This window comes from Pollachius pollachius (assembly GCF_949987615.1).
Source record: "Pollachius pollachius genome assembly, chromosome: 18".
In the NCBI taxonomy this organism is placed as follows: domain Eukaryota; kingdom Metazoa; phylum Chordata; class Actinopteri; order Gadiformes; family Gadidae; genus Pollachius; species Pollachius pollachius.
The window spans coordinates 2,923,659-2,951,476 of NC_136951.1; the positions used below are offsets into that span (position 1 = coordinate 2,923,659).

General features: G+C 48.6%; 1 protein-coding gene across 1 annotated transcript; it reads left to right on the forward strand.

Annotated features, from left to right (window-relative positions):
• Positions 1-2,011: 2,011 nt before the first annotated feature.
• On the forward strand, positions 2,012-26,985 carry notch1a (notch receptor 1a). Its single transcript, XM_079755823.1, has 34 exons — positions 2,012-2,222; positions 3,333-3,414; positions 10,284-10,546; positions 10,831-11,169; positions 12,405-12,527; positions 12,778-13,011; positions 13,268-13,423; positions 13,602-13,787; positions 13,954-14,067; positions 14,559-14,672; positions 14,787-15,020; positions 15,300-15,410; positions 16,880-17,072; positions 17,174-17,319; positions 17,481-17,594; positions 18,192-18,311; positions 18,526-18,678; positions 18,912-19,140; positions 19,475-19,676; positions 19,806-19,959; positions 20,165-20,349; positions 20,448-20,580; positions 20,763-21,020; positions 21,127-21,239; positions 21,345-21,916; positions 22,065-22,502; positions 22,595-22,740; positions 22,842-23,055; positions 23,139-23,223; positions 23,350-23,512; positions 24,158-24,456; positions 24,745-24,892; positions 25,003-25,100; positions 25,204-26,985. Exons 1-34 carry the CDS (start codon positions 2,165-2,167, stop codon positions 26,467-26,469), a joined length of 7,443 nt encoding a protein of 2,480 aa, XP_079611949.1. The 5' UTR covers positions 2,012-2,164; the 3' UTR covers positions 26,470-26,985.
• The last annotated feature ends 833 nt before the right edge of the window (positions 26,986-27,818 follow it).

The window sequence follows — 27,818 nt, forward strand, 5'->3', positions numbered from 1 at the left end:
AAACCTTCCACTCTTTTCCATTATTCATAAACACGATTGCCTAATAGTACATTGTGAGGTTACCTTTCGGTATGTTCATTACATCGTCAATAGCCCCCAAGATAAATATAGTAGGATGACATCATAGTTTATTGAATACCATTTTGTTTGTTATTGTTTTTTAAATAGCCTCCGGCTCCGCTCTATTTCTGCAGCAAGGGAAGGAAGGAAGTCTGAGAGCGAACTGCCATTGGCTCTTCCTCCAAACGTCCCACTCGAGAACTGCAGTTCTCAGGGCCAATACTTCAATGTTTCACTGACATTTTTAGACCTCATTACTTTGAAGTGTCCTTTTCTGTGCAATAACCGACAGACCTATTAAGAGGCGTTACAACAAACCACTAGCTGCCCTTTTTTTAACTTTGTGAATCTATAAAGCTGGGGTTTCTTCTTGACATTAGCTGCCAGTGTCGTGGAAATGTCCAGAAGACATGATTTTCTTAAGACACTTAGACGGTGCAAGCTCTGAGTTATTATCTATAGTAAGCATTTCACAGAGTGCACCGCGCTTATGGGCCTTAGGGTGGGGGTGGGGGTGGGGGCTGAGACCTGGGCTGGTTCACAGCTCTACCGCCGAGCTACTGGCTGGGCCCTCCAGCGTCTCTCGGCCACACCAGGAGTGTGCCCCCATTTCCGGGCTCACTTCAGCGCTTCTGCAAAGAGACAACTTCTCTTTGATAAAAATGTTACCCCTTTTTTACAATTAACTCATAACGTTTATTTTTAGCTGCCTTGTAAATACACGTCAAATATTTCCCGACACACCAGCAAACAAAACCAAGCTTTCACACAGCAAAGGATGTGTTAGAAGAGGCTCTGGTCACACACGACCAGCTGCTGAAGCGCTGATTCAGAATCACACCTCGTGTGTTTAGTAAGGATGTTAATTCCAAACCAGATGTGTCTTTTGAGACTCATGCACACACTCGGTTCTCACGCTTTCTATCTTTACATCTTCATCTTTTTTCCCTTCTTTCTTTCATATTTTTTCCCCTCTATTGATTAATTAATTTCATATTTTCTTTTCTTTCGTTCGTTCAATTCATTAATCCAAACTTTCTTTCTGTCTTTTTTCTTCTCTCTCTCTCTCTCGCTCTCTCTCTCTCTCTCTCTCTCTCTCTCTCTCTCTCTCTCTCTCTCTCTCTCTCTCTCTCCCCCTGCGTCCCTGTCCGTGGTTGGTTCCCACACTACACACCTTGAGCAACAGACCTTACAACTTTTGGCAGGGCTCCATTTGGCAGTGGGCGTAACATAAGGAGCAGCATGTGCGTGGCTTTCAAAACAAAATAATCTTCGCCCTCGAGCTCTGAAACTACCCTGACAGTTTCACCTACCCTGAGAGAGTGTATAAAACCCATAGATTATGAAATCACATGGCCAACCCTTGTATGTATAGTAGGCCTGCTTGTGAAGCCTTATGTCTTTAAAAAAAATTATATAGTGTATGACGTTAGGCGTAACACAGTGCATGTAGGTAAAATGCATACAAATATGTATAAGGGTATATGCTTAAGCAATATAAGACACATTTAAAAACAATACAGTGATAGGATAGTGAAAATTGCAAAAAAAGAACATGGCTTGACGGTCCGGTTATTTAAAGCTGTGAAAATAAATGTTTCACACACACATTGTCCATTATGTTGAGCAAGCTATACTTATATAATAAAAAAGACAATCTATGTATCTTAATCCGAGTTTCTTTATTTATTTATATATATATATATATATATATATTCTCATTTAGTAATTTAGAAAAGTAAAAGCCAGCTTCCGGGTATCTCTCTGCAGCAGTGGATTGAGTGAGCTTTCATTTAGCTTAAGGGGGAGGGGTGGGAGGAGGTGGAGGGGGGGGGGGGGGTGGGGGGGGGATTAGGAGGAGGAGAGGGGGGAGGGGCGAGGACGTGGGAGGAACTTTTTGAGTTGCGACCCCGAGTGTGTCTGCATTGAGAACTCAGACGCCAATCCGCAACATCTACGACCAGAGCTCTCACGGCGACGGATCTCCTCGTCTTCTTGGATTATTTTCACATTATCTCTACGGACTTATTTATTGAAGTACACCTGGATTGGACTCCATTGTGGATCTATGCACAGCCTACATCTGTGAAGTCGAAGAGGAGGAATGTATCGTTTCTTTGTGAAACTAACATTTCTTATTCCAGCACTCGTCGTAACACAAGGTGAGTGCCCGACTCATGAGTGCCTGCATCTGTTTACACAATGAGGCTGTGGATGTGGTGACTTATAAAAGTATTTATGTCCTATTTGAATGAGGTAGCCTGTTCTCTTTACCGTATGAGGCACATATAATGTGGATCTGTAGAACGTGCTTTGTCTGAAAGAAAATGATCGGAAATAACTTGAATGCAAGTCCGATTGAGCAGAACAATGTAAAGCCATATATTGAATGAGTAAGCGTGTGATAGTGTCTTTGGCCGCAGGTCTCGGGACTGGAGATCGGGCGGCCCTGCGTTCTCCTGCCTCTATGCAAGGCTTCACCTCTCTGCGCGTTGTACTTTAAACACCTTTATGTTCATTAATCATTTGCACAGAAATACTTTAAATGAAAGGTACACTATAAGCCATTGTAACTTGAATTAAAAACTGTATAGGCTTCTACTTTCTCTTTTAAGAGAGACTTCATGCATTTGTTGTTCATCACCACAGGCTGTGTCACCTGCTGTTGGTCCAAACCAAAGTTACCACGCTCTGTCTTCAAACCTTGTGCTATTGAATTAAACAGAGGCTCAATAGCCTAATGGGGTACAGAATGTGTGCGTGCGCTCCCGAGTTGGGGCAGGAGGGGGGGCAGCCGGGGCGCGAGGACGGCCCGCTATTGTGTTGTATGGTGAGCGCGCGAGTGGGGAGTGTGCGCAGGCGCGCTGTTCCCCTCTGCTGGTAAACAATGCCGCGGGTCCGAGTCCTTTATGGCTCGTGCTGGACTCTGATTCTTTTGTCCCGTACGTCTGAGCCCAGCAGCTGTCGCGCTCCTTTACCCCCGCGCAGCGCGTGCTCCCTCTCCCCGAGCCACGCGCTCTGCGGCTGCGACCCCGAAGCGGTGCACGATATCCCCCACGGACAGTCCAAACTGAGGACAGCGGCAAATCAATTTGAGATGACGACGTGTGTTACATGGAGTTTCATTTGCATTTGCATCTCCAACAGAGTACAGAGTAACGTTAGTCAGAACCCTGAGCCTTGAGTTACTGTCTATTCTGCTCACATGCCGCGCCGTGCGTAATACTTTGCGCCACTTTCTAATAAAGTCCACTTTCTGATGTACCCCATAGGTCTGAAATGCACCCTCCCCACTGAATCATGCCTGCACGGAGGGAGGTGCGAGGCTTTCTCCAACGGAAATGGAGAATGCAAGTAAGTAACACCCGACCATACACAACGTGGAATGAAGGCCCCCACACAAACACACTGCTTTAGGGGGGTTGACTTTCTATTTACATAAACACACAAACACACCTCACTCGGCTGGTAGCGTTCCTATTTATTTGCACTCTCATTGTTTGTAGTGAGTGCTTGGTTGCAGGGGCCAGTCGAGAAACAAGTAGTAGTTTTCTTGCCTTTTAGTGCAGTGAAGACGTTTCTTTAGCTGGAGCCCAGAGGGGCCACATAGCCCCCCTCCCCCCTCTTTTCTCTCCATTCCACTCTTTGAAAGGCTCCTGGTACCTTGCAACCAGGAGCCATGTGAGGGCCCTTCCACCGGCCCCTGTGCTCAGCCATACCTCTTATAGCACCACCGGGCCCCTGAACTCAGTGTGGCCCCTAATAGCACCACCGGGCCCCTGAGCTCAGTGTGGCCCCTTATAGCAACACCGGGCCCCTGAGCTCAGCCATACCCCTTATAGCACCACCGGGCCCCTGAGCTCAGTGTGGCCCCTTATAGCACCACCGGGCCCCTGAGCTCAGCCATACCCCTTATAGCACCACCGGGCCCCTGAGCTCAGTGTGGCCCCTTATAGCACCACCGGGCCCCTGAGCTCAGCCATACCCCTTAAAGCACCACCGGGCCCCTGAGCTCAGTGTGGCCCCTTATAGCACCAGCGGGGCCCCTGTGCATCTGCACATGTTCCTTCGAGGAAGTTAATGCAGGGGGAGAGGAGAGAGAACAGTGAGGCTCCAGGGTGCTGTAGGGGTGGGGGGGGTGGGGGGGGGGGGGTAAGGGACAAAGCCTCCCCATCAGAACCCCTCCCCCCACTATAGGCTTAATGAATGCAGGCTCCCGCTGCAGTGAGAGGCCGCATCGGGCCCTAAATCTGGTTTTTCTGCCCTTTCACGGGACGGCAGCTGGGCCTGGCCCGCGCCCGCCGCCCATTGTCCCGCTAGGCAGAGTAATGCTGTGTGACTAATCTGAGGGGGCCTTCTCAGAGCACCCCCCACCACACAGACACAGCTACTGCCATACCCCCTGTCCCCACTATGCAGACAATACACAAACACACTCAACCGCTGCCCATCCACCCCCCACACACACACACACACACACACACACACACACACACACACACACACACACACACACACACACACACACACACACACACACACACACACACACACATATCTAGACACAGACACACATACAGAAACACACACCCACACACAGTCTCAAACCCCACACACCCGCTATTCTCTCCAGTCCACCAATGGGCTGGTCTCCTGCTTTTTGAATGGATCCAAACTGTCTCCTCCCCCCCCCCCCCCCCCGGTCCCCTGTGATCTCCATTAGAAAGCACAGATGGCTGTGAGATGTAATTGGATTGTGTGTAGAGGGAGTGAAAAAAGAAATGTAATGGTTATATCGTGCAGACATTTAAAGACAAACAAGGCCTAGACGACGGTTGCCAGGGAAGCCGGTTAGGTTGTTTTGACAGGTCGTTGTTCCGAGCGACCACAGGTTGGAGGACAGCGTGTGATAGATGGATGAGTTTCCATCAGGTGGATTCAGCTGCACAATCTGCTTCCATCTAAATGTAAAAAAAAATATTGGGGGTTTAGCAATGGTATTGGTTTTAGTTTGGTCTGTTTTGTGACGATATCAGAGTGATTTAGATGTGGTTGTGATTCCAAAGTGGTGTGTGTCTTCAAATGTTTGTGTGGTAAACACAACGGCCCTCAGCTTGTAGTCTGCTGGGAGCTGTGGTCTGTGGGAAGGGGGGGGGGTCTGTACTGGTAGCTGTGGTCTATGGCAGGGGGGGAGACAATTCAATATCTGCCCTGGGGGAGGGGTTTCCTCTGCTGCCACCATTACCCTTCATACCACCCGTGCGCGCGCACACACACACACACACACACACACACACACACACACACACACACACACACACACACACACACACACACACACACACACACACACACACACACACACACACACACTGCTCATTGGCCCCCCTCTAATGTCATCATCCAATTAAATACAGACTGGACCAGATCCCTCTCCCTCCTCCCCCTCCCATCATTTTCTCTTTTCTCTCACCCGGTCCAAACATCCATCACAGTGAGGTCCCAGGAGGGGTTGGGGTGTGTGGGCACCAGGGCCTCCACCGGGGGCCCCTTCCTTCCCGCCATAATGTGGAGGTTTTAGGAATGTTGTGATTCAAATGTGCTAAGGGTTGTGCTTATAAATACATGTTTTTATGGAGAATTAAATACTTGAATGAGTTATGGGTTGAGGTCCATATGGAATATTTGATTTGAACCGTTGAACCAACCCCGGTTCTGTTCTTTAGTGTGACTCTGTGTAGAGGACCCAGGGAACAAGGCCTGTTCTTTTAAGCCACATATATCCGTCCCAAGACCAGACGTGGTTGGTGACAGTGCTAGGTGCTGTGACTCGGGGAAGTCCTCACCGGTGATTCTGTGAAGTGAAGATCTAACAACCTCCTCTTTCACCCATCGACGCTGGACAACAAACGCAGCATATTAGGGCATAGCCAAGCTGAGTCAAATATAGACCCTGTAATTAGGGTATGGTGAGAGGGTTCGGGAGGTGGTTGGCCTTGCACCTCTGACCCTCTGGTGACTGCCATGGGTGCAGTGGCTTTCAGAAATGCTTTGCTAAAATAGACGTTGTTTTGTTTTGAGGTCACTGTTAATAATAAACATGGCTGCAAAGTCTCTCATGGACGAGCTAGGATGGGCAGGTGTCGTACTGAGCCCTGATAGAAAGCTGGTCACATTCAGAAGGAGATCACAAAGTGAGTGTGGACTTCTGTGTGCTTGTGTATCAGAAGCCCGGGCGACTGCCATTACATTACGTGCAGATGATCAGATTCCCCTATTCTGCCCCCATAAAGCCTGGCAGCATTAGTATGTTGGTCAACCCCCACTAAACTAAGAAGATGTTCCCCCCACCTAAGGAATTCTTCAGCATCCATGTTTACCCTCTTCTAGGATTACTGCTCCAGCGATGCTGTCAGAGATCAGCCCTCTGCGCTCCTACACTGTATCACACACACAGACCATAGCTGGGTCCAGTGTGCACACTGGTGTCACTGTGCTTGTACTGGATCCCGAGCCCCTCTAACGGGGGGACACTCCAGACCCCCATCCTGGGCCCATTCCCTGGATGCCAGACCACTTACCCCCAGAGGAGGTGAAAGTAGCCTGCACATTGCAGGAGTGGAAGGAGTTGCTCTGTGGAGGTGGAGGATGTAGGTGAAGAAACCTGGTTCCACTGGTTCAGGAGGGAGATGACTAAGAAACATCTATGGTGGACCAGTACGGCAGGTTGACATGGCTTCTGTGTATGTCTGGAGGTCTTCTCCCCCGGGTTTAGAGCCATGCATGTCATACAGTGCAGCCTTGGGGCCCTTTCACTCACAACACCGCACAGCACACACCCACAGGCCACAGGTGCAGAGAGATATGCGAGGGATGGAAATAAAGAGATGGAGAATGGGCGAGAGTGTGCATTTGTGTCTATTTTGCTTGGACTACAAGTCTCAAGTCCTGTCTCTTAAGTCCTGTCAGTTACTTCTCCACTCTGTACTGGGGGAATCATATAACAACCTGACACAACATTTGAAGTCAACACATGAAGTGTTCACTTACCTGATGACTTGATGACCCTGGTACTAGCAAAATCTTATGGGCCTGCATGTCCCTCTACCTCCACACTACTACTGATACCTTTATTGTATTGTGTTCTCCCAAATAGAAGGCTTGTTAATTGCCATTAAGCCTGATTATTTGATTATTATTTTTTTCTCCATTATATGACTTACCCCCAGAAAAATATATATTATTAATTTTTGTGACCAACATTGTATGTGTGTAGAACATTGAAGATGCACAATTTTATTTGAACATTGAGTTGCTATTAAATCAAAAGTTTATTTCTGGTGTAGCTCTTAGATGTGTGCAGCCAAGTTTCAAGCCTTAGCAAATGATTAGTCACACTGGCTCACTAGAACACTGGCTCATGACTCTGTCATACACAGAGGAGAATAGGGAAGACATTTGATGAATTGTATGTACTTATCGATTCCTGCACTTTTTGGGTTGTATCTATCTTTGTTCGATGCACATATTGTAAGTCGCTTTGGACAAAAGTGCCAGCTTAACAAACGTGGCAGGGTGAGAAGACGAAGGGAGTATGGGTGTGCAATCTGTTGATATAATCCATCAATCTAACTTTATCTATATAGCTTTAAAGCTATCTCTCTCTCGATATGTATATGTATTTATCACTCTTCTATCTATAGTCTGTCAGAATGCCTGCTGTCTGCCGCTCTGTGTCTGGCTGTGTTTGGAGGTCCTTAATTCTCCTTTATATATTTATATCATTCCAGCAGTGGCATGCGTCCTGCGTAGTGAGAGTGGGCCAGGCTTTGTGTGAAGGCTAAAGTCAGTCCCCAGAGCGGCAGATGGCGGAGCCAGCCCAACGGGGACAGAGAGAGGGGACAGGAGGGGGGGAGGGAGGAGGAGGCAATTCCACACTCACAAAAGTGTTGGGGGTCGGAGGTCGGGTAGCATCTGCTGTGGCCTTAGGGGACATTGCATCGCATGGAGACCTGTTGCCGAGGGCGAGGGGGGGGGAGTGATGCAGTCCTTTGGGCAGTGGGCGGGGCTTATTTCAGCAGGGGCCCGCTCCCCCGCAGGACAAAGGAGATCGATTACAGTTGGTTGTTATGGGGTGGCACCAAACTACATTGGGACTGATTCACACAAAGACACACAAACATTCAAACACAAACACACATACACAATACTCTTTTTTTTACCATACACCATCTCCCTTCTCTTCAGTGAATGAACTGAAAGGCGGCAAAAGCGTGGAGACTGCAATAGCCAGCCGGAGGATTCTGGCATGCTCCTGTCAATGATGAGGGTCTGGCCCCCCTGTAGAGAGGCCATTAGGGGGGAGGGTAGCACCTCAGCCTGAAATCCACCAGGGAACATTCAACAGCCACACAGAAACAGTTGAGAGAGATCTGTTTGAAAACACACACACACACACACACACACACACACACACACACACACACACACACACACACACACACACACACACACACACACACACACACACACACACACACAGGAAGTAAAGGAGAGAACAGGACAGGGGAAGATGCTAAAAAGAAAGTAAAGGAGAAGCAGAAACAAAAGTGGAGAATGGAAAGGAGAGGAGCAAAGAGGGGGGCTTATGGAAGAAGAAAACAGCTCAAATGTGGACAAGAGGGACATGTACGGGGGGGGGGGGGAGAAGGGAGAAGGGAGGAGGAGGAGTATAAGTGATGAAGAGACAGAAGTCACAACAGCTGACTTAACACAGGTTCCCCACGTCCCTGGAGAAGAGCCCCCTCCCCCCCAATCCCCTCCCCATCTGCCAGAAGGAGAGAGGAGGAGTCAGGGGGACAGAGAGGAGGTGGTGGTGGAGAGGAAGAAGAAGTGGGGCTTGATAAAGAAAGAGAGAGGGGAGGAGTCCAGTCCAACAGCTGCCCTCATTAACATGCGCACCTGCTCCCTGCGGAGCTCCGAGCCGCCCAACAGATGCCCTGTGTTGCACACACGCATACGCACACACTTACAAGCATGCACACACACACACACACACACACATACATACAAACACACACATACTTTTATTGAGATTTGTTTGTTTGTTCTATTTATTGCATATCCTGCACAGGTCAAATGTGTCGAGTGTGTAGGTTGTATACAAGTAACACCCTGCATGTGGACCGAAAGAAAACCTGCTTACCTTAACACCACAAGTTGACGAGAGAGAGAGAGAGAGAGAGAGAGAGAGAGAGAGAGAGAGAGAGAGAGAGAGAGAGAGAGAGAGAGAGAGAGAGAGAGAGAGAGAGAGAGAGAGAGAGAGAGAGAGAGAGAGAGAGAGAGAGAGAGAGAGAGAGAGAGAGAGAGAGAGAGAGAGAGAGAGAGAGAGAGAGAGAGAGGTCTACATTCTTCGCATGTTCCTCTTGTGACAATGGAACCACGGATGGTCGGACCTCTAGACCAACAGGCCTTATCTGTGTGTGTGATCAGCGAGGCGGGTATTGTAGGCAGAGCAGCAGCCTCTGTGTTCTGTTGGTCTGCTGTGAACCCCAGGGGCCCTAAGTGTTTCCAATCTGAACCACCACAGCGCCCTTCATCACCATGCTCATCTCCAATGAGTGTGGACAGCCATGTGGGTGTGCATGTGTCTGTTTCTTTATGTGTGTGTGGTTTGGGGGGGATGGAAAAAGAGCTGGGAATGCTTTGGCTGGGCCATTTAGTGGCATTTGTAGTCCTAGCATCAGGGTGTGTGTGTGTGTGTGTGTGTGTGTGTGTGTGTGTGTGTGTGTGTGTGTGTGTGTGTGTGTGTGTGTGTGTGTGTGTGTGTGTGTGTGTGTGTGTGTGTGTGTGTGTGTGTTATGAAAGGGCTGTGAGAGAGTCTGATGCAGGGAGACACGCTACAACAACAGCCCATCAGTGACCACCCCGCCGCCGGGGCATTAGAGCGGGAAACCTCTAGCCCCCCCCCACCCCCATCACCCCTCCTCCTCGGGCCCTCCACTCGGTTGTTTGTTAATAGATAATTGCTTTGCTGGTTGCCCAACAGAACAAATACTTTGAAACTTAGAGATACTTTGTAACTAGTAGTTGAGATGTAGAAGTTAATAATTGGAGACTAAACAAGGTCAAGCTTAAACGTTGTCATCATGGAAATAGGAAATTTGAATGAAAACTCACATATTTTCTCTCTCTCTCTCTCTCTCTCTCTCTCTCTCCCCCAGGTGCCCTCCCGACTATGTGGGCAGCCGGTGCCAGTACCCCAGCCCCTGCCACCCCTCGCCCTGCCGCAACGCGGGCGAGTGTCGGGCCGTCTCCCACGGCAACACCTTTGACTTCCGGTGCGTGTGCCGGCTGGGCTTCACCGACCGACTGTGTCTGACGCCCAGCAACCACGCCTGCATGAGCTCGCCCTGCCGCAACGGGGGCACCTGCGACCTGCTCACGCTCACGGCCTACCGCTGCCGCTGTCCCCCTGGGTGGTCTGGTAGGTGGAAGGATTACGTTTACTTTACATCACTTCAGCAAGGCTGGATAAAAGACCAGTAAAAAATGCTTTCAAATTAAAATGAAAAAAATATATATTAGCATTTATTAAATCAACTAAATGACTAGTTATTAATTAGTTAAAGTGAACATTGAATTACTAATAGGATATTAAGTTCTGAAATTTTAAAGTCATCCGTTGGAATTTGTGATGAACGGAGGATGAGTCGATCATCCATTCATCATGACCGCATCCTCACTTGTTCATTCTGATGGGTTCTCCAGGTAAGTCCTGCCAGCTGGCCAACCCCTGTGCCTCTAACCCCTGCGCCAATGGGGGCCAGTGCTCCGCCTTCGACTCCAACTACATCTGCACCTGCCCCGCCGCCTTCCACGGCCAGACCTGCAAGCAGGACGTCAACGAGTGCGCCCAGACGCCGTCGCCCTGCCGCCACGGGGGGGTCTGCGTGAACGAGGTGGGCTCCTTCCACTGCCGCTGCCCACAGGAGTACACCGGCCAGCACTGCGAGACCCCCTACCTGCCCTGCAGCCCCTCGCCCTGCCAGAATGGGGGGTCCTGTACCCAAAAGGGGGACACCGCCTATGAATGCAGCTGTTTGACAGGTAGCTAAAGGTTCTGCTTCATGTAGGCATAGCCTCCGCGAGGGTAGCTTAGCTCAGGAGGTAGAGCAGGTTGACTTGTAGCAGGAAGGTTGCTAGTTAGATCCCAGCTCCTCCTAGCTGAGTTGAGGTGTCCCTGAGCAAGACGCCTCAACCTGACTGCCTCTGACGGGCTGGCTGTTGCCCTGCGTGGTCGACTCCGCCGTCTGTGTGGGAACCATGCTAAGTCGCTTTGGATAAAAAAGTCTGCTAAATGCCCTAAATGTAAATGTAATGACTAGGCTTCGCCTTCAATCATAGGACAATAGTAATAATAATGCAACTATCGACACACATGCTAGCTACCTAGAATGAGGAACACAATGGAATAGATTGACGATATGATACCAATGCACCGACCATAGTTTTACAGTTAAAGGTTGTTTCACTTTCTGGGTGCATTTAGTGCAGACCCCTCTCTTCCTGACCCGAGTGTGTTGAAGTTAAAGGTTGTTTCACTTTCTGGGTGCATTTAGTGCAGACCCCTCTCTTCCTGACCCGAGTGTGTGTCTGTGTGTGTGTGTGCTAAGCACTGATATTATTCCTCATACCCCTGCAGCTACATTGATAAACATATTAACCATGCAACCCACATGCTTTGTTTAGGTCAATTTCCCACTTTTCCAAACATTCATTGGTTTGTCAGTTTTGAGCAACAGTTTTGAGTTATTTTGTTCTCTATTCAACACAACAGATTTTACGATGAGTAGAGCAGCTGCTTAAGATAAGGCTGATCTCAACGAGAGGATCTCTACGTTTCTTTCTCGGTAGAAATCATCACCTGCCGCTGTGCAGTCATGTGGGTGTTTGTACCGGAATGCAGGGTGAAACCGTTCAGGACATCTGCCAAGGCGCCGGGTAGATGGGTGGTGGATCGTTGATCAGACAATGACGATGGTGAAGAAACCGCTCAGGGCTTTGATTTTAGAGAGGGTGCAGGATGAGACCACCTGACAAAGAATGACAAACCCTGGAGTATTCAGACAAAGAAGGAACTATCCTTATCTGTCTCCTGACCCCGTATCACGTACCGAGTGGAAGGGTGGGGCAGGGAGAGGTGACCTAAATGTGGGATATGTCGTGAAGGTGCATGGTAGATGGTATAATATTGCATTATATATTAACCAGGCTTTCTCGGCTTTGTTTGTGGCTCGCTACAGTGTTGAGGTCGTTTTTGAACTCAACTTTCTTCCCCCTAGGATTCACAGGTCCAAACTGCGATCATAACATGGACGACTGTCTGGGACACACCTGTCAGAACGGAGGTGTCTGTGTGGACGGGGTGAACACCTACAACTGCAAGTGCCCACCGCATTACACAGGTAACCAAGCAACCGCCATCAATACTACACAGTAATACAAACGATTAGAATGATAAGTGAGATGAATAGGTAATTAATGAAATTATTATTTTTGTATTAAAAAATCCCAGCAGAAGAAGGTAGTGGGTTCAGTGCCCAATGTCCCCAGTGTACCTGTTGGCATCCTCCCCTCTATCTCCTTAATGAACTGCCTAACGATTTAGTCCAACCACCCGACCCTAACCCCATCATGTTTCCTCTGGTGGCTCAGGCCAGTACTGCACGGAGAACGTGGACGAGTGCGAGCTCATGCCCAACGCCTGTCAGAACGGCGGTACATGTCACGACACGCACGGCAGCTACCACTGCGTGTGTGTCAACGGCTGGACGGGCGACGACTGCAGCGAGAACATCGACGACTGTGCGAGCGCCGCCTGTTACCACGGCGCCACCTGCCACGACCGCGTGGCGTCCTTCTTCTGCGAGTGTCCGCACGGACGCACAGGTGAGAAGAATGGTTAATGTGCACGAAGCTAGCACAAGGTTCACTAGGACGCTTCTGAAGAAGACTGCAGGAAGTAGTCGAAACGTTAGCACAAGGTTTCTCGAAATGTTATGTTACTCAAGTGGCAACCCACCGGTCGGAGAACGTCCAGGACCACCAAAGATGTTCAAATGAGCCATAAGTCTCATTGGAATGGCAGACATTGAGATCCACAGGAACCGCATTTGACAGAGAAGGCCCTGTGTTTCTCTCTCAGGTCTGCTGTGCCACCTGGACGATGCCTGCATCAGCAACCCCTGTCAGAAGGGATCCAACTGTGACACTAACCCGGTCAATGGCAAGGCGATCTGCACCTGCCCTCCTGGGTACACCGGCTCAGCCTGCAACCTGGACATCGACGAGTGTTCTCTGGGTAAGCAAGAGTTAGAAAGGCACTCCTACCCATCTCTGGGATTAGCAAGGCCTTGTTAGGTTGCTTGTCTAGATCTACTCTTTTGTGTTCCTAATCACAGTGTTAAACTGGACTGGGTTAGGGGGTATCGTATGAAGTTCTTTGAAACTGTTATTGTGATTGTTTTTGTACCTCCTAGGTGCCAACCCTTGTGAGCATGGCGGCCGGTGCTTGAACACAAAGGGCTCCTTCCAGTGTAAGTGTCTCCAGGGTTACGAAGGCCCTCGCTGCGAGATGGACGTCAACGAGTGTATGTCCAACCCCTGCCACAACGACGCCACCTGCCTGGACCAGATCGGAGGCTTCCACTGTATCTGCATGCCAGGTGAGAGGGCCTATCCGTGGATAAGAGGCAGACAAAACTGAGGAAATAAAAAACTGAAGTTTGTCGTTTTCATTTGGTTTGATGCTCAGATACGCTTCACTATCAATATATTTGGAAGACTTGTGAAAGATGGCTAAGGAAAGTGGTCTTTGTGTTTTTTCTTCAGGCTATGAAGGTGTGTTCTGCCACATCAACACAGATGAGTGCTCCAGTATGCCATGTCTGAACAATGGCAATTGTGTGGACAAGATCAATTCCTTCCACTGCGAATGCCCCAAAGGTATGGAACCACACCTCCCAACACAGGTTTTTTTTACTACTCTTAGCTACAACATCTTCAAAGCAAACATTGAATGCATAACCAAGCAGTCAATAGGTAAAGCCCATGAGTATAGTCTTGTTTGTTTTGAAGAATTAATGATTTTCTAAAGGTACATTATAGTCATAATGAGTTCTTTCTAATAGTAATTTATAACCGGTTTTGTGGAACTACTCCAACATTAGCATAATAGGCATTGATGTTTGTCTAAGGGTCTAAACACTAACACAGAGGTTCAGGGTCTGGGGGTAGAGACTGAGGTGGTAGCAAGCCTGATGGTTTTAAACAAAGTGCTGAGTTAATGAGTAGTGCTGAACCAGCTTTGAAATCAGTGTTGAAATAGCAGCTCACATGCAAATTAACTCTTTTAATATTTAAGATACACATCATTGCTATGTATATACTATACAGAGGCAAAATGGGATTTAACTTGTGGATGTTTTCTTTTCCAGGTTTTGCAGGTAATCTGTGTCAGGTGGACATTGACGAATGCGCCAGCACTCCCTGTAAGAACGGTGCCAAGTGCACCGATGGGCCCAACAAGTACACATGCGAATGCACAGAAGGTACACAACAACACCCTCCTCACCCTACTCAATAGCTTTCATTTTTATAGTTTACTTACAGTCTCTCTGTAGCCAAGAGTGGAATCCATGAGTTAAACAATTCCCCCCCCCCAGGTTACTCCGGACAGCACTGTGAGACGGACGTGAATGAGTGCTACTCGGACCCGTGTCACTACGGCACCTGCAAGGACGGCCTGGCTTCCTTCACCTGCTACTGTCGCCCTGGTTACACTGGGCGCCTGTGCGAGACCAACATCAACGAGTGTCTGAGCCAGCCCTGCAAGAACGGAGGCACCTGCCAGGACAGGGAGAACTCGTACATCTGTAGCTGTCCCAAGGGCACCGCAGGTCAGACCCCAGACACCTCAGTACCTGCCAACACATCTGCATTGTATGGATTAGAATGGGGAAGGCTAATTAGGGCGCTTGACTCCCAGTGGAAAGGTTCTGGTTTCAAATCCCAATGTCCACAGTCACCCTGTAGACATAATTGAGCGAGCAGCCTTACCCTCACTCACTCATTAATAACATGTATCTAAGAAAGTCACTTTAAGTCAATTTGCTAACTACTTTCACAGAATTGTGACTAGACTTGAACTATTCCCCCTTGTCCCCTTGTGCCTCCAGGTTTCAACTGTGAGGTGAATCTGGACGACTGTAAGAGCAAACCATGTGACTATGGGAGGTGCATCGACAAGATCAACGGCTACGAGTGTGCATGTGAACCCGGCTACACAGGTGAGCACCGGGGGGGTTTACAGGTGGAGGGAGGGCTGGGGGTCTCAGGAGCTGGGGGGTGGGACTGATAGGACAGCTGGCTGATGGACTCGGCCCTGCCAACAATGGGATCGGATTGCCTCTGTGGGGATAGGGACAACAGACCCCAATCTGATACACACACACACACACACACACACACACACACACACACACACACACACACACACACACACACACACACACACACACACACACACACACACACACACACACACACACACATAAGGGGCACACAAAGGGGCTAACTTTGTTTGCCATTTGAAAAGCCTCCTGAAAGTGTGTGTAAAGTGATATTTTAAAAGGGAGGGCTGGGTCCCCAAACAAGTGCTTCACTGTGCGGAGTCACATGAAAAGAGTCCACCATCCCCTGTCCTCCACTTCTATCCTTGTTAGTTTTAATCACAGAGTACCAACATTAAATAGCTTATGAACTGACCCTTAATTAAGCCGAACTCTTAGACTTTAGTGGGCCTTCTGCAGGCCTAGCTGCCTTTTCTCATAGGGATCCCCTTACACGGCCCCGTGAATCGGTTCCGACTGGCACTGGTGTGTGAGATTAGGTTAGAAAAGGGACAGGGACTGTGTGTGTGCTCCCCTCCCCCTCTCCATCTTGTGTGTCCTCTCGGTACTGAGTGTCCTGGACTTTGCCGGCTTTAGACACAGAGAAACAGAAGCCTATTGTAGTCGCAAAGCAGGCGGTTGGAAACTCCCCCTTTTGAGATTGATTGAAGAGCGGGGGGTGGGGGGGTGGATTGGGGGTGGGGTCGATTGTTAATCGGCCATGTGTGAAATGGGGACTGGCCTTCTGTCCCCGTAAACAGCTCCTGGCTTCCCCTGGGTTGGCGGAAGTGTGTGCGTGTGTCTTTTGGGGAAGTCTGCCCCTCCGTGTGTGAGTGTGTGTTTGTGTGTGCATATATATGCAGATGCATGAAAAGGGCACCATCTTCCCTTCTCAGACCAAGCTGCCACCCCTCCCTCCCCCCGTCTATTCAATGAACTCCCCCGAGAGAAAGGGGACCTGACCGGGTCAAAACTTCCTCCAGAAAAGAGCAGTTAGGGAAATAGTAGACCCTTTTACCGTCCAACTAGTTCTTGAACTCTATAAAACTGGGTGTAAAAACAACAAAACGTTCAACTTGAAGTAGTATCAAGCAGGATAGTCAACAGTTACTATGGTGTTAGACTATGTGTTGCTTTTATAAATGCAAATTACTTGTTATTGTAAAATTGATAGCAATTGGTAATAATTGATACAGTTTAAGTTCAACGAAAATTGTAGCAGGCTGAAAGAAGATGAAATGACTGAATAAATGTTCAGATGACCTAAATATGTCTGTCACTGTATGAATGCACTACAAATCAGCTACACATTCCTTATCATGGCGTACATAAATGACATTATCTCATATCTCACACTAATCTTCCAGGAACGATGTGTAACATCAACATCGACGACTGTGCCATCAACCCGTGTCACAATCGGGGCACCTGTGTAGACGGCATCAACAGCTTCACCTGCCTCTGCCCCGAGGGCTACAATGATGCCACCTGTCTGTCACAGGTGGACGAGTGCGACAGCAACCCCTGCATCCACGGCCGCTGTCAAGACCTGGTCAATGGGTGAGCAGAGAGCCCTGAGAAAGAGCTAAAGAAGCCAGAATGACTTTCCGAGGGTGTGATTTAAAACAGGACAGCTCTGACCTGACTATCTCTCCTCGTAGGTACAAATGTTTCTGTGACCCGGGCTGGAGCGGGCCCAACTGCGACTTCAACAACAACGAGTGTGAATCCAACCCGTGCATGAACGGGGGCCTCTGCAAGGACATGACCAGTGGCTACCACTGCACCTGCAGAGCTGGATTCAGTGGTAAGTCTCACCAACCCAGACCTCATTCTTATGTTGGTATACACCCCACTTCCTTTCTGTGTAATCATCCCATTCCCCTTGTTTGTTAGTGAGGTACAGAAGCGGTGGTGGTAACCTAAATCTAACCAGTGTGTGTGCTTCTTCTAATCTGGGTGATGTAGGACCTAACTGCCAAACTAACATCAACGAGTGTGCGTCCAACCCCTGCCTCAACCAGGGCACTTGCATCGATGATGTGGCGGGATACAAATGCAACTGTTTGCTGCCCTACACCGGTACGCTCTGTTCCACCGCCTCACCGACTGTACTGTAGTGTGGATGAATTGATTAGGGTGTTAATGCAGGGATTCATTATCAGCTCGGAAAACACAGATTTGCTCTGCCAAAAGATGAAGACTTTCAGAGATAGCTCAGCAGCCCGATTTTTTTAGTAGAACACCAGCCAGTCATCATGGCCCCTGACAAAAAAAAAAGGAAGAAGGCCCACGGACTAGGGATGTGTATTTTGGTCCTTCCCATATGGAAAGCTACGCCTGTCAGTGGAGAGATAACAAGTGTATGTGTGTGTGCATGTTTTGGAATAACACCCATAATATAAGGCTGGGAACTGAAGGGCCTCCAAACCCCATTCCCTGTGCAGCCACGTCCTGTTTCCTGTCCGATATAAAACAATAGCAGGAAGTTGGAAGGTGCTTCCTGCCTGGTCAGATCACCGTGGAAACCGATAAGGAAGTGACATGAGAACTGTTGCTTTAGTATTTCTTTTAAAAGATCTGAAACAGGGACCGTGGATAAATGGGACATACTTAAATTGACAAGTGTAACTGGAAGTTGTTATTTGCTGCCTTGCTCATGGGTCTTTAAACCCCCAGGGGACAACTGCGAGACCCTGCTGGCCCCCTGCAGCCCCCGGCCCTGCAAGAATGGAGGTGTGTGCAAGGAGGCAGAGGACTACCAGAGCTTCTCCTGCATCTGTCCTGAGGGCTGGCAAGGTACCTATCCACATCATCCATCCATCTATATCTTTATCATCCATCCATCTATCCAGATCATCATCCATATATATATATATTATCCATCTATCTCTCTACATCATCCATCCATCTCTCTACATCATCCATCTATCTCTCTACAACATCACCCATCTATACCTATATCATCCATCTATCTCCGGCTCTAATAATACTTTTGCTCTGAATTCTAAAGGACAAACGTGTGAGGTGGACATCAACGAATGTGTGAAGAGCCCCTGTGGTAATGGGGCCACGTGCTTCAACACCGTGGGGGGCTACCAGTGCAAATGCCTGCCAGGGTACTCGGGCCAGAAGTGCGAGACCGACGTGGATGACTGTAAACCAAGTACGTGGCGAAAATATACAAAATCTGTGCCTGTTTTTCATGGTAGTTAGCTGAGATAGCAAGGTTCTGGGTTCAAACCCTTGTGTCTACAGTCTACCTATGCAAATCTCTTACAGAGAGTCCTATACCCTACATCCTCAGTAATGCGGACAACAATTTACAATCATTCATTTTGGGTAAAATCAAAAAAGACCTCTTGGATGCTGACTCATTCATTCATGAACCGTCCTCAGACCCCTGCAGTAACGGCGGCCTGTGTCGGGATGGGACCAACACCTTTGTGTGCTCTTGCCTGCCGGGCTTCCGCGGGGGCCGCTGTGAGGAGGACATCAACGAGTGCGACAGCAACCCCTGTAAGAACGGAGCCAACTGCACAGACTGTGTCAACAGCTTCACCTGCACCTGCCCGGCCGGCTTCAACGGCATCACCTGTGAGATCAACGCCAACGACTGCACCGAGAGGTAAGTCTCTCAGGGATGTCCTTTGATCAATGATTGAGTTAGGTAGTAAGTTGGTTAGATAGTTAGCTAGTTAGTTGGGTATCCTTGTATTTGAGCCCTTGGTCTTCACGGAAAATTACCATATCTCTGGAAAAAAAGCGGTGTCATAAAAGCATTTATTCTAATTCTTTAGGTATTGCAAATATATACAATCCTGTATTTCCCATCAGGGATTGGTCTTAATCGACCGATATTAAGTTTTGATAAGAAATGTATGGTACTATCTTAGCTCTGACATGCGCTTCATGCGTAGATTTACACAAAGTTAAATTTTGCATTTGTATTGTCCCTCCAGCTCCTGCTTCAACGGCGGCACCTGTGTGGACGGCATCAACGCCTTCACCTGCCTGTGTCTGCCTGGCTTCACCGGGAGCTACTGCCAGCACGACATCAACGAGTGCGACTCCAAACCCTGCGTCAACGGAGGCACCTGCCAGGACAGCTACGGGACGTACAAGTGCACCTGTCAGCATGGATACACAGGGGTCAACTGCCAGGTAGGAGAGCAACATAGGATCGTATTGATCAACATCGCATAGGGACTCAAATATTATTATATTTAGTTTGATCACATCTGGCAAACAAATTATTTATATAAAATTGCATATTTGTTTTCCGCGCTCTAGAACCTTGTGCGCTGGTGCGACTCTTCCCCCTGTAAGAACGGAGGGTCATGCTGGCAGCAGGGGGCATCCTACACCTGCCAGTGTCAGACGGGATGGACCGGCATCTACTGCGATATCCCAAGCGTGTCCTGCGAAGTGGCGGCCAAACAGCAAGGTAAACCTCAGTCAACCCCGTCTTCAGTCGAAATCAATGGAGGAATTAAACTCTATTTGTTTTAGACTATTATTCTATAACTATCAAACAAATTCTCTCTCTCTCTCTCTCTCTCTCTCTCTCTCTCTCTCTCTCTCTCTCTCTCTCTCTCTCTCTCTCTCTCTCTCTCTCTCTCTCTTCTCTCTGTCTCTCTTGTGTCCCTCAGGTGTGGAAGTGGCTCTGCTGTGCAGGAACTCGGGCCGGTGCTTGGATGCAGGGAACACACACTACTGCCGCTGCCAGGCGGGCTACACAGGCAGCTACTGCCAGGAGCAGGTCGACGAATGTTCCCCCAACCCCTGCCAGAACGGGGCCAGCTGCACCGACTACTTAGGAGGCTACAGCTGTGAGGTAGAGGAGCTGACGCTAAGACTCGGTTGATTTGGATCTTTGTTTTCCTAAATAAATAGTTTGAGTGTCTAATACTGGTCTATGTTTGTGTATTGTAGTGTTTGCCAGGTTACCATGGGGTTAACTGCTCCAAGGAAATCAATGAGTGTCAGTCCCAGCCTTGCCAGAATGGGGGTACCTGCATTGATCTTATAAACACCTACAAGTGCTCCTGCCCCCGAGGAACCCAAGGTATGTGCATACATAAACAATGGACACACACACACACACACACACACACACACACACACACACACACACACACACACACACACACACACACACACACACACACACACACACACACACACACACACACACACGAGCACACTGTATTGTGTTATCTTGATGTTCAACGGATCTTCTCTCCTCAGGTGTTCACTGCGAGATCAACCTGGACGATTGCACCCCCTCCACGGACCCCCTCACCAACGAGCCCAAGTGCTTCAACAACGGCCGGTGCTTGGACCGGGTCGGGGGCTACCAGTGCACCTGCCCGGCGGGCTACGTGGGGGAGCGCTGCGAGGGCGACGTCAACGAGTGTCTGTCGGATCCATGCGACCCCCGGGGGTCCTACAACTGCATTCAGCTCACCAACAGTTACCGCTGCGAGTGTCGCACTGGATACACAGGTGCTTTAAACCTCGAGCAGAAAGGTTAAACTCCACCATGACGCTTTCAGGTGGATCAATCAGACGACCCACTTCCCTATTAACTTATTTTTTTTACGCTTTCCAGGTCAACGTTGTGACAAAGTCTTTGACGGTTGCAAGAGCCAACCTTGTAAAAACGGAGGGACATGTGCTGTCGCCAGTAACACCCCACATGGCTTCATCTGCAAATGCCCTCAAGTTAGTAACAAAACAGGAAATATCATTATGCTTCACTTTGAGTTGACCATGGAAACCTTCCATTCCTCTGCGTCTTCCAACCATTGTATCCTTTAATCCAATCAGGGCTTCACCGGATCGTCCTGCGAGTACGACTCCCATTCCTGCGGCAGCCTCAACTGTAAAAACGGGGGTACCTGCGTGTCGGGCCACCTCAGCCCCCGGTGCCTGTGCACTGCTGACTTCACCGGGTCCGAGTGTCAGATCCCCGCCAACAGCCCCTGCAACTCCAACCCCTGCTACAACGGGGGCACCTGCCAGGTCACCTCCGAGTCACCCTTCTTCCACTGCGGCTGCCCCAGCAACTTCAACGGCCTGCTCTGCCACATCCTGGACTACTCCTTCTACGGCGGGTTTGGCCGCGACATCACGCCGCCCCCGGAGGTGGAGGTGAGCTGCGAGATCCCCCAGTGCGACGAGTGGGCCGGGAACCACATCTGCGACACGCTGTGTAACAACCACGCGTGCGGCTGGGACGGCGGCGACTGCTCGCTGAACTTTGACGACCCGTGGCAGAACTGCTCGGCCGCGCTGCAGTGCTGGCGCTACTTCAACGACGGCAAGTGTGACGAGCAGTGCAACAGCGCCGGGTGTCTCTACGACGGCTTCGACTGCCAAGGCCAGGAGGGACAGTGCAAGTGAGTTTCCTCGCTGGTTGTTATTGTGTAGACTAAATAGATAAGAGAAACGTCCTCTTTTCTATTGTGTGTAGCTTTTGGTTATCATCCTGTTCTTTGTACTTCAACATTAATCCATGTATTAACCTCATCTCCTTGCCTCTTTCAGCCCTCTTTACGACCAGTACTGCAAGGACCACTATGCCGATGGCCACTGCGACCAGGGCTGTAACAACGCAGAGTGCGAGTGGGACGGCCTGGACTGTGCCAACAACATGCCCGAGAAACTGGCCGACGGGCATCTGGTCCTGGTGGTCCACATCCCCCCGGAGACGCTGAAGAACGGCTCCACCTCCTTCCTCCGAGAGCTCAGCAGTGTGCTCCATACTAACGTGGTGTTCCGGCGCGACGCCAAAGGAGAGCCGATGATCTTCCCGTATAACGGCAGTGAGCAGGAACTGGCCAAGCACAACGTGAAGCGCTCCACCGAAGGCTGGCCCGAGTGGGCGGCCATGCCGACAAACGTCATGGGTCACGTGAAGGACAGCGTGTCGGCCATGATGGGCTCAAGGAGACGCAGGGAGCTGGACCCCATGCAGATTAAAGGGTAGGTCATCTATTCCATTTGGACACACTCAATAAGTATAAACCTTTCCACCAGGGCCTTCATATTAACATGTCGTTCCTCTCCGCTGGCAGGTCTGTGGTATACCTGGAGATTGACAACCGTCAGTGCTACCAGCAGTCCACCGAGTGTTTCCAAAGTGCAACAGACGTGGCGGCCTTCCTCGGTGCACTGGCCTCCAGTGGCAACCTCAACGTGCCGTACATTGAAGCCGTCACCAGTAAGTAGCCCTGGTTCCAGGGATGCTCTCTGTAGCGCATCTCCGCCTGTTGATGGTGCTCTGGGCAGCATCGTGATTTTACTGTGTTCCTTTTTCTTTAGGCGTGAGGCCTGTTCCCATCTCCTCCGAGCTCTATCCGATGTACGTGGTGTTCCTGGGCCTGGCGGCATTGGGCTTTGTTTGCCTCGGCGTGCTGGTTTCACGCAAGCGGAGCCGGGAGCACGGCCAGCTATGGCTGCCGGAGGGCTTCAAGGTGTCCGAACCCATCAAGAAGAAGCGAAGGGAGCCCGTCGGGGAGGACGCAGTCGGACTTAAGTACGTAGATGAATCAGTGATTTGATTTGATGTCAGTATTTCTTTTTTCATTTGTTTATACTAAGGTTCTTTTTTTCAATCAGGCCAATGAAGATATCTGACATCAACCTTATGGATGACAATCAGAACGAATGGGGCGACGAGGATCCAGACTGCAACCGCTTTAGAGTAAGACACATTTTGATCCTTGATCTTGACATAACCATGTTGTCCGTCCCAACCACCTCTTTGTTGAGGTATGGTGCTTCTGAGACGGAAATATAACCAAACCCCTTTCTGTTTGTAATCATCCAGTTTGAAGAGCAGGCTATGTTGGATCTCAGTGACCACACTGACCACAGGAAATGGACCCAGCAACACCTGGACGCCGCAGACCTGCGCGTTGCCTCCATTGCCCCGACTCCTCCTCAAGGAGAGATAGAGAACGACTGCATGGACGTTAACGTTAGAGGACCTGGTACGTTCAAATACAACAACGTGCAACATTTAGACACCACAGCTCAACGAAGAGAAGATATCTTCATTAGTATCACAATAATATTCTCATTTATGTGTATATATAGTGTATAAAGGCTAACGAAGCAGTGGGTAGATGTATATATAGTGTATAAAGACTAACTAAGCAGTGGGTATATGTATATATAGTGTATAAAGGCTAACTAAGCAGTGGGTATATGTATATATAGTGTATAAAGGCTAACTAAGCAGTGGGTATATGTATATATAGTGTATAAAGGCTAACTAAGCAGTGGGTATATGTATATATACTGTATAAAGGCTAACTAAGCAGTGGGTATATGTATATATACTGTATAAAGGCTAACTAAGCAGTGGGTATATGTATATATACTGTATAAAGGCTTACTAAGCAGTGGGTATATGTATATATACTGTATAAAGGCTAACTAAGCAGTGGGTATATGTATATATACTGTATAAAGGCTAACTAAGCAGTGGGTATATGTATATATACTGTATAAAGGCTAACTAAGCAGTGGGTATATGTATATATACTGTATAAAGGCTAACTAACCAGTGGGTATATGTATATATACTGTATAAAGGCTAACTAACCAGTGGGTATGCATCTCCCCCCCCCCAGATGGCTTCACCCCCCTGATGATCGCCTCCTGTAGCGGTGGAGGTCTGGAGACCGGCAACAGCGAGGAAGAAGAGGACCCCTCCGCCGAAATCATATCAGACTTCATCTACCAGGGAGCCAACCTGCACAACCAGACAGACCGCACGGGCGAGACGGCGCTCCACCTGGCCGCGCGCTACGCCCGCTCCGACGCCGCCAAGCGCCTGCTGGACTCCAGCGCCGACGCCAACGTCCAGGATAACATGGGGCGCACGCCACTCCACGCCGCCGTGGCTGCCGACGCCCAGGGAGTGTTTCAGGTGCGTTGGGTCCGCCAGAACCTCACAGGAAGTCGCGGAATTAGTTTGAATATCTTTATCCTTTAACTGAAAACGTACTATATATACGTGGTATACGGAGAATGGGTTAACCTAGTGATGGTAGTTGGCACTTGGTTCTATGAACATCCTTACTGTCCCGACAGCGGCATATTGTTGTTTCTCTTTCTTCTGACAAATGTACTTAGTATAAGTCACTTTGGATCAAAGCGTCTGCTAAATTACCTAAATGTAGGGCGTTGGTTTAATAACTTGTGTCTCATGTTGTAGATTCTGATTAGAAACCGTGCCACAGACCTGGACGCCCGCATGCACGACGGCACCACCCCTCTGATCCTGGCCGCGCGGCTGGCGGTGGAGGGCATGGTGGACGAGCTCATCAACTGCCACGCCGACGCCAACGCCATCGACGACTCGGGTACATTGCAGACTTTACCTTTTTCCCAGACTTTAGTATTACCCTTATTATTATTGTGAGTTAACAACGGTGTTTTAATTCCATCTTTCTTTCATTTTTTCTGCCATCAGGTAAATCTGCTCTTCACTGGGCAGCAGCTGTTAACAACGTGGAGGCGGCCATTATGCTGTTGAAAAATGGTTCCAACAAGGACATGCAGAACAACAAGGTGAGCAAAAATTCCAGGTCACCCAAATCTCCCATAAGTATTTACATTGAGTTTACATTGTTATGAAGCCTTAACATTAAACTTTGTTCTGTTTGTTTTGTAGGAAGAGACACCTCTGTTCCTAGCAGCCAGAGAAGGTAGTTTTGAAACAGCCAAGGTCCTGTTGGAGCACTTTGCTAACCGTGAGATAACCGACCATCTCGACCAGCTGCCAAGAGACATTGCCCAAGAGCGGATGCACCACGACATAGTCCGCCTTTTAGACGAGTACAACCTGGTGAGGAGTCCGGGTCTTCACAGCGGCCCCATGAGCACATCCAGCCTGTCCCCTCCTCTCTGCTCCCCCAACAACTACATGGGCAACATCAAGCCCTCCCACCAAGTAAAGAAGGTACGGAAAATCAACTCCACTGGAAAAGGTGGCAAAGACGGAGGCAAAGAGATGAAATCAAAGAAGAAGAAGTCTCTTGATGGGAAGGGCAACCTGCTGGACTCCTCTGCAGTCCTCTCCCCAGTCGACTCGCTTGAGTCCCCCCATGGTTACCTGTCGGACGTGGCCTCTCCTCCCATGACCTCTCCCTTCCATCAGTCGCCACCCATGAGTCTCAATCATCTGCAGGGCAACGGAGACTCCATGATGGGCCAGATGAACATGGGCAAAGGCCAGGATATGAACGGCCTGTCTTTTGATCCCAACCCTCCACGTCTCTCTCACCTGTCGGTGTCCAGCCCCAACAACCAGGCCTCTATAGGTGGTGCCCGAGGAGGCCAGTGCGATTGGATGTCCAGGATGCACATGGGTGTCGGGCAACAGGGAAGTATGAGCCAGGGTCCGTCCATATCCCACAGCATCATCGGTCCTCTACACAGTGTCCCCACTGCCACGCTGTCCCAGATTATGGGCTACCAGGGTCTTCAGACCAGCCATCTGGGTCAATCACACATGATGCAGCAGCAAGCTCATTCTCGGCAGCTCCAGCACCAGAACTCCAACTCCACCTCCAATGGTGGCCAGCCGATGAACCAGAGTTTCCTCAGCATGGAGTTGAATGCGTCAGATATGCAGCAAAACAATGGGTCGGGTCACTCGATGCCCATCCACACCATCATACCCCAGGAGACCCAGATCATGGGAAACCAGTTCCTCACACCCCCCTCCCAGCACAGTTACTCTGGCCCAATGGACAATACACCCAATCATCAGCTACAGGTGCCTGATCACCCCTTTCTAACTCCATCCCCTGGCTCCCCCGACCAATGGTCAAGCTCCTCTCCGCATTCCAACATGTCTGATTGGTCAGAGGGCATCTCTAGCCCTCCCACAAGCATTCATTCTCAGATGAATCTCATCCCAGACCAGTTTAAGTGAAGACTTTTGTTTGAAATTGACGCAACCTTATCTGAGGGAAAAAACATTTACAGAGGAATTGTGATAAACCTCATGAAAGACTGAAGATTCTCATTTTCTATACATTTTTATACTAACAGCAATAACGGTTTAAGTAATTTTGTATTTATTTCTACTTTTTTTTCAAATGGATTATAAAGAAGATGGTTTTATATTTATGCTTTTGTTATTTTTGTTGTTTGAAAAACTGGGAAATGACTGACAGGAGTGTCAAATAGGGACTCCTAGATGTTTAAACACTGGGTATTTATTGGTGTCTTTTGTTGGTTGTTATATTCACTGGATTTTATTTTAAAGTCTTTTTTTTCGTTAATTCAAAAGTCTTGACAATTGCAATGTGTTTAGGTGCATTGTCCGAGTTTGTTTGTACAAAGTTTTTTCTTTCTTTCATTCAACTTTTATAGATTTTTGTTCAAATGTCAGTATTAATTGATAAGTTTTAAACCATGTTATTTTAAAACCCAAACAAGTTTCGTTCACGAACTACCGCTCACTAAGTCTTATCACTGAGTTTGTGTAAGAGGGTAAAAGACAAAATATGTTGAAGAAATATATATGGCATTCCTGGTAACACCACTAATAAGCAAATCTGCCTTCTTTGCTAGTAGGAAATATATCACAGAGCAGATTGTAACCAGGTTGTTGTTCATAACATTGGACATTTGGGACCAGATGAAAAAAGGATCATACCAATTTTGATCCAAACACAAATATATATATAATGTGCCTCTCAAGTTTAAAAGTTACATTGTTATTACATAGCAAATGAACCTCAACCGACCTCAGCAATGGCCATTTTGCTTATTTAATGAACTATGGATGTGCATCTCTTTCTCCCATATTATGTCCGAAATGACTGATCACAGGTAGCATTGCAAACTTAGTATTAACGAAAATGTGACTATGGTCAAGAGATTTCATATGTAATGTGTATGGCAGTTTACAAATATGTTGAATTTGAGAACCTAAGACAATGTATTGAGATTTTCCTATAAAAGTCCCTTCCTAAACGGAGGACATGTTGGACGTTCAAATGTAAATGACATCACCTGCACTTTGTTAGGAGTGCAGGGGGAGTGGGATGTAATGCAGCCACACACAAACACACACAGATGTACGCACACACACACACACGCATACATACATACATACATACATACATACATACATACATACATACATACATACATACATACATACATACATACATACATACATACATAAGCAAAACATATGCCTTAGACTTCAGTTATGCTATAAGCTTTTTGGTGTGCCATCCCAAGATTGTAACTGCCCCCCATTTGCCACTG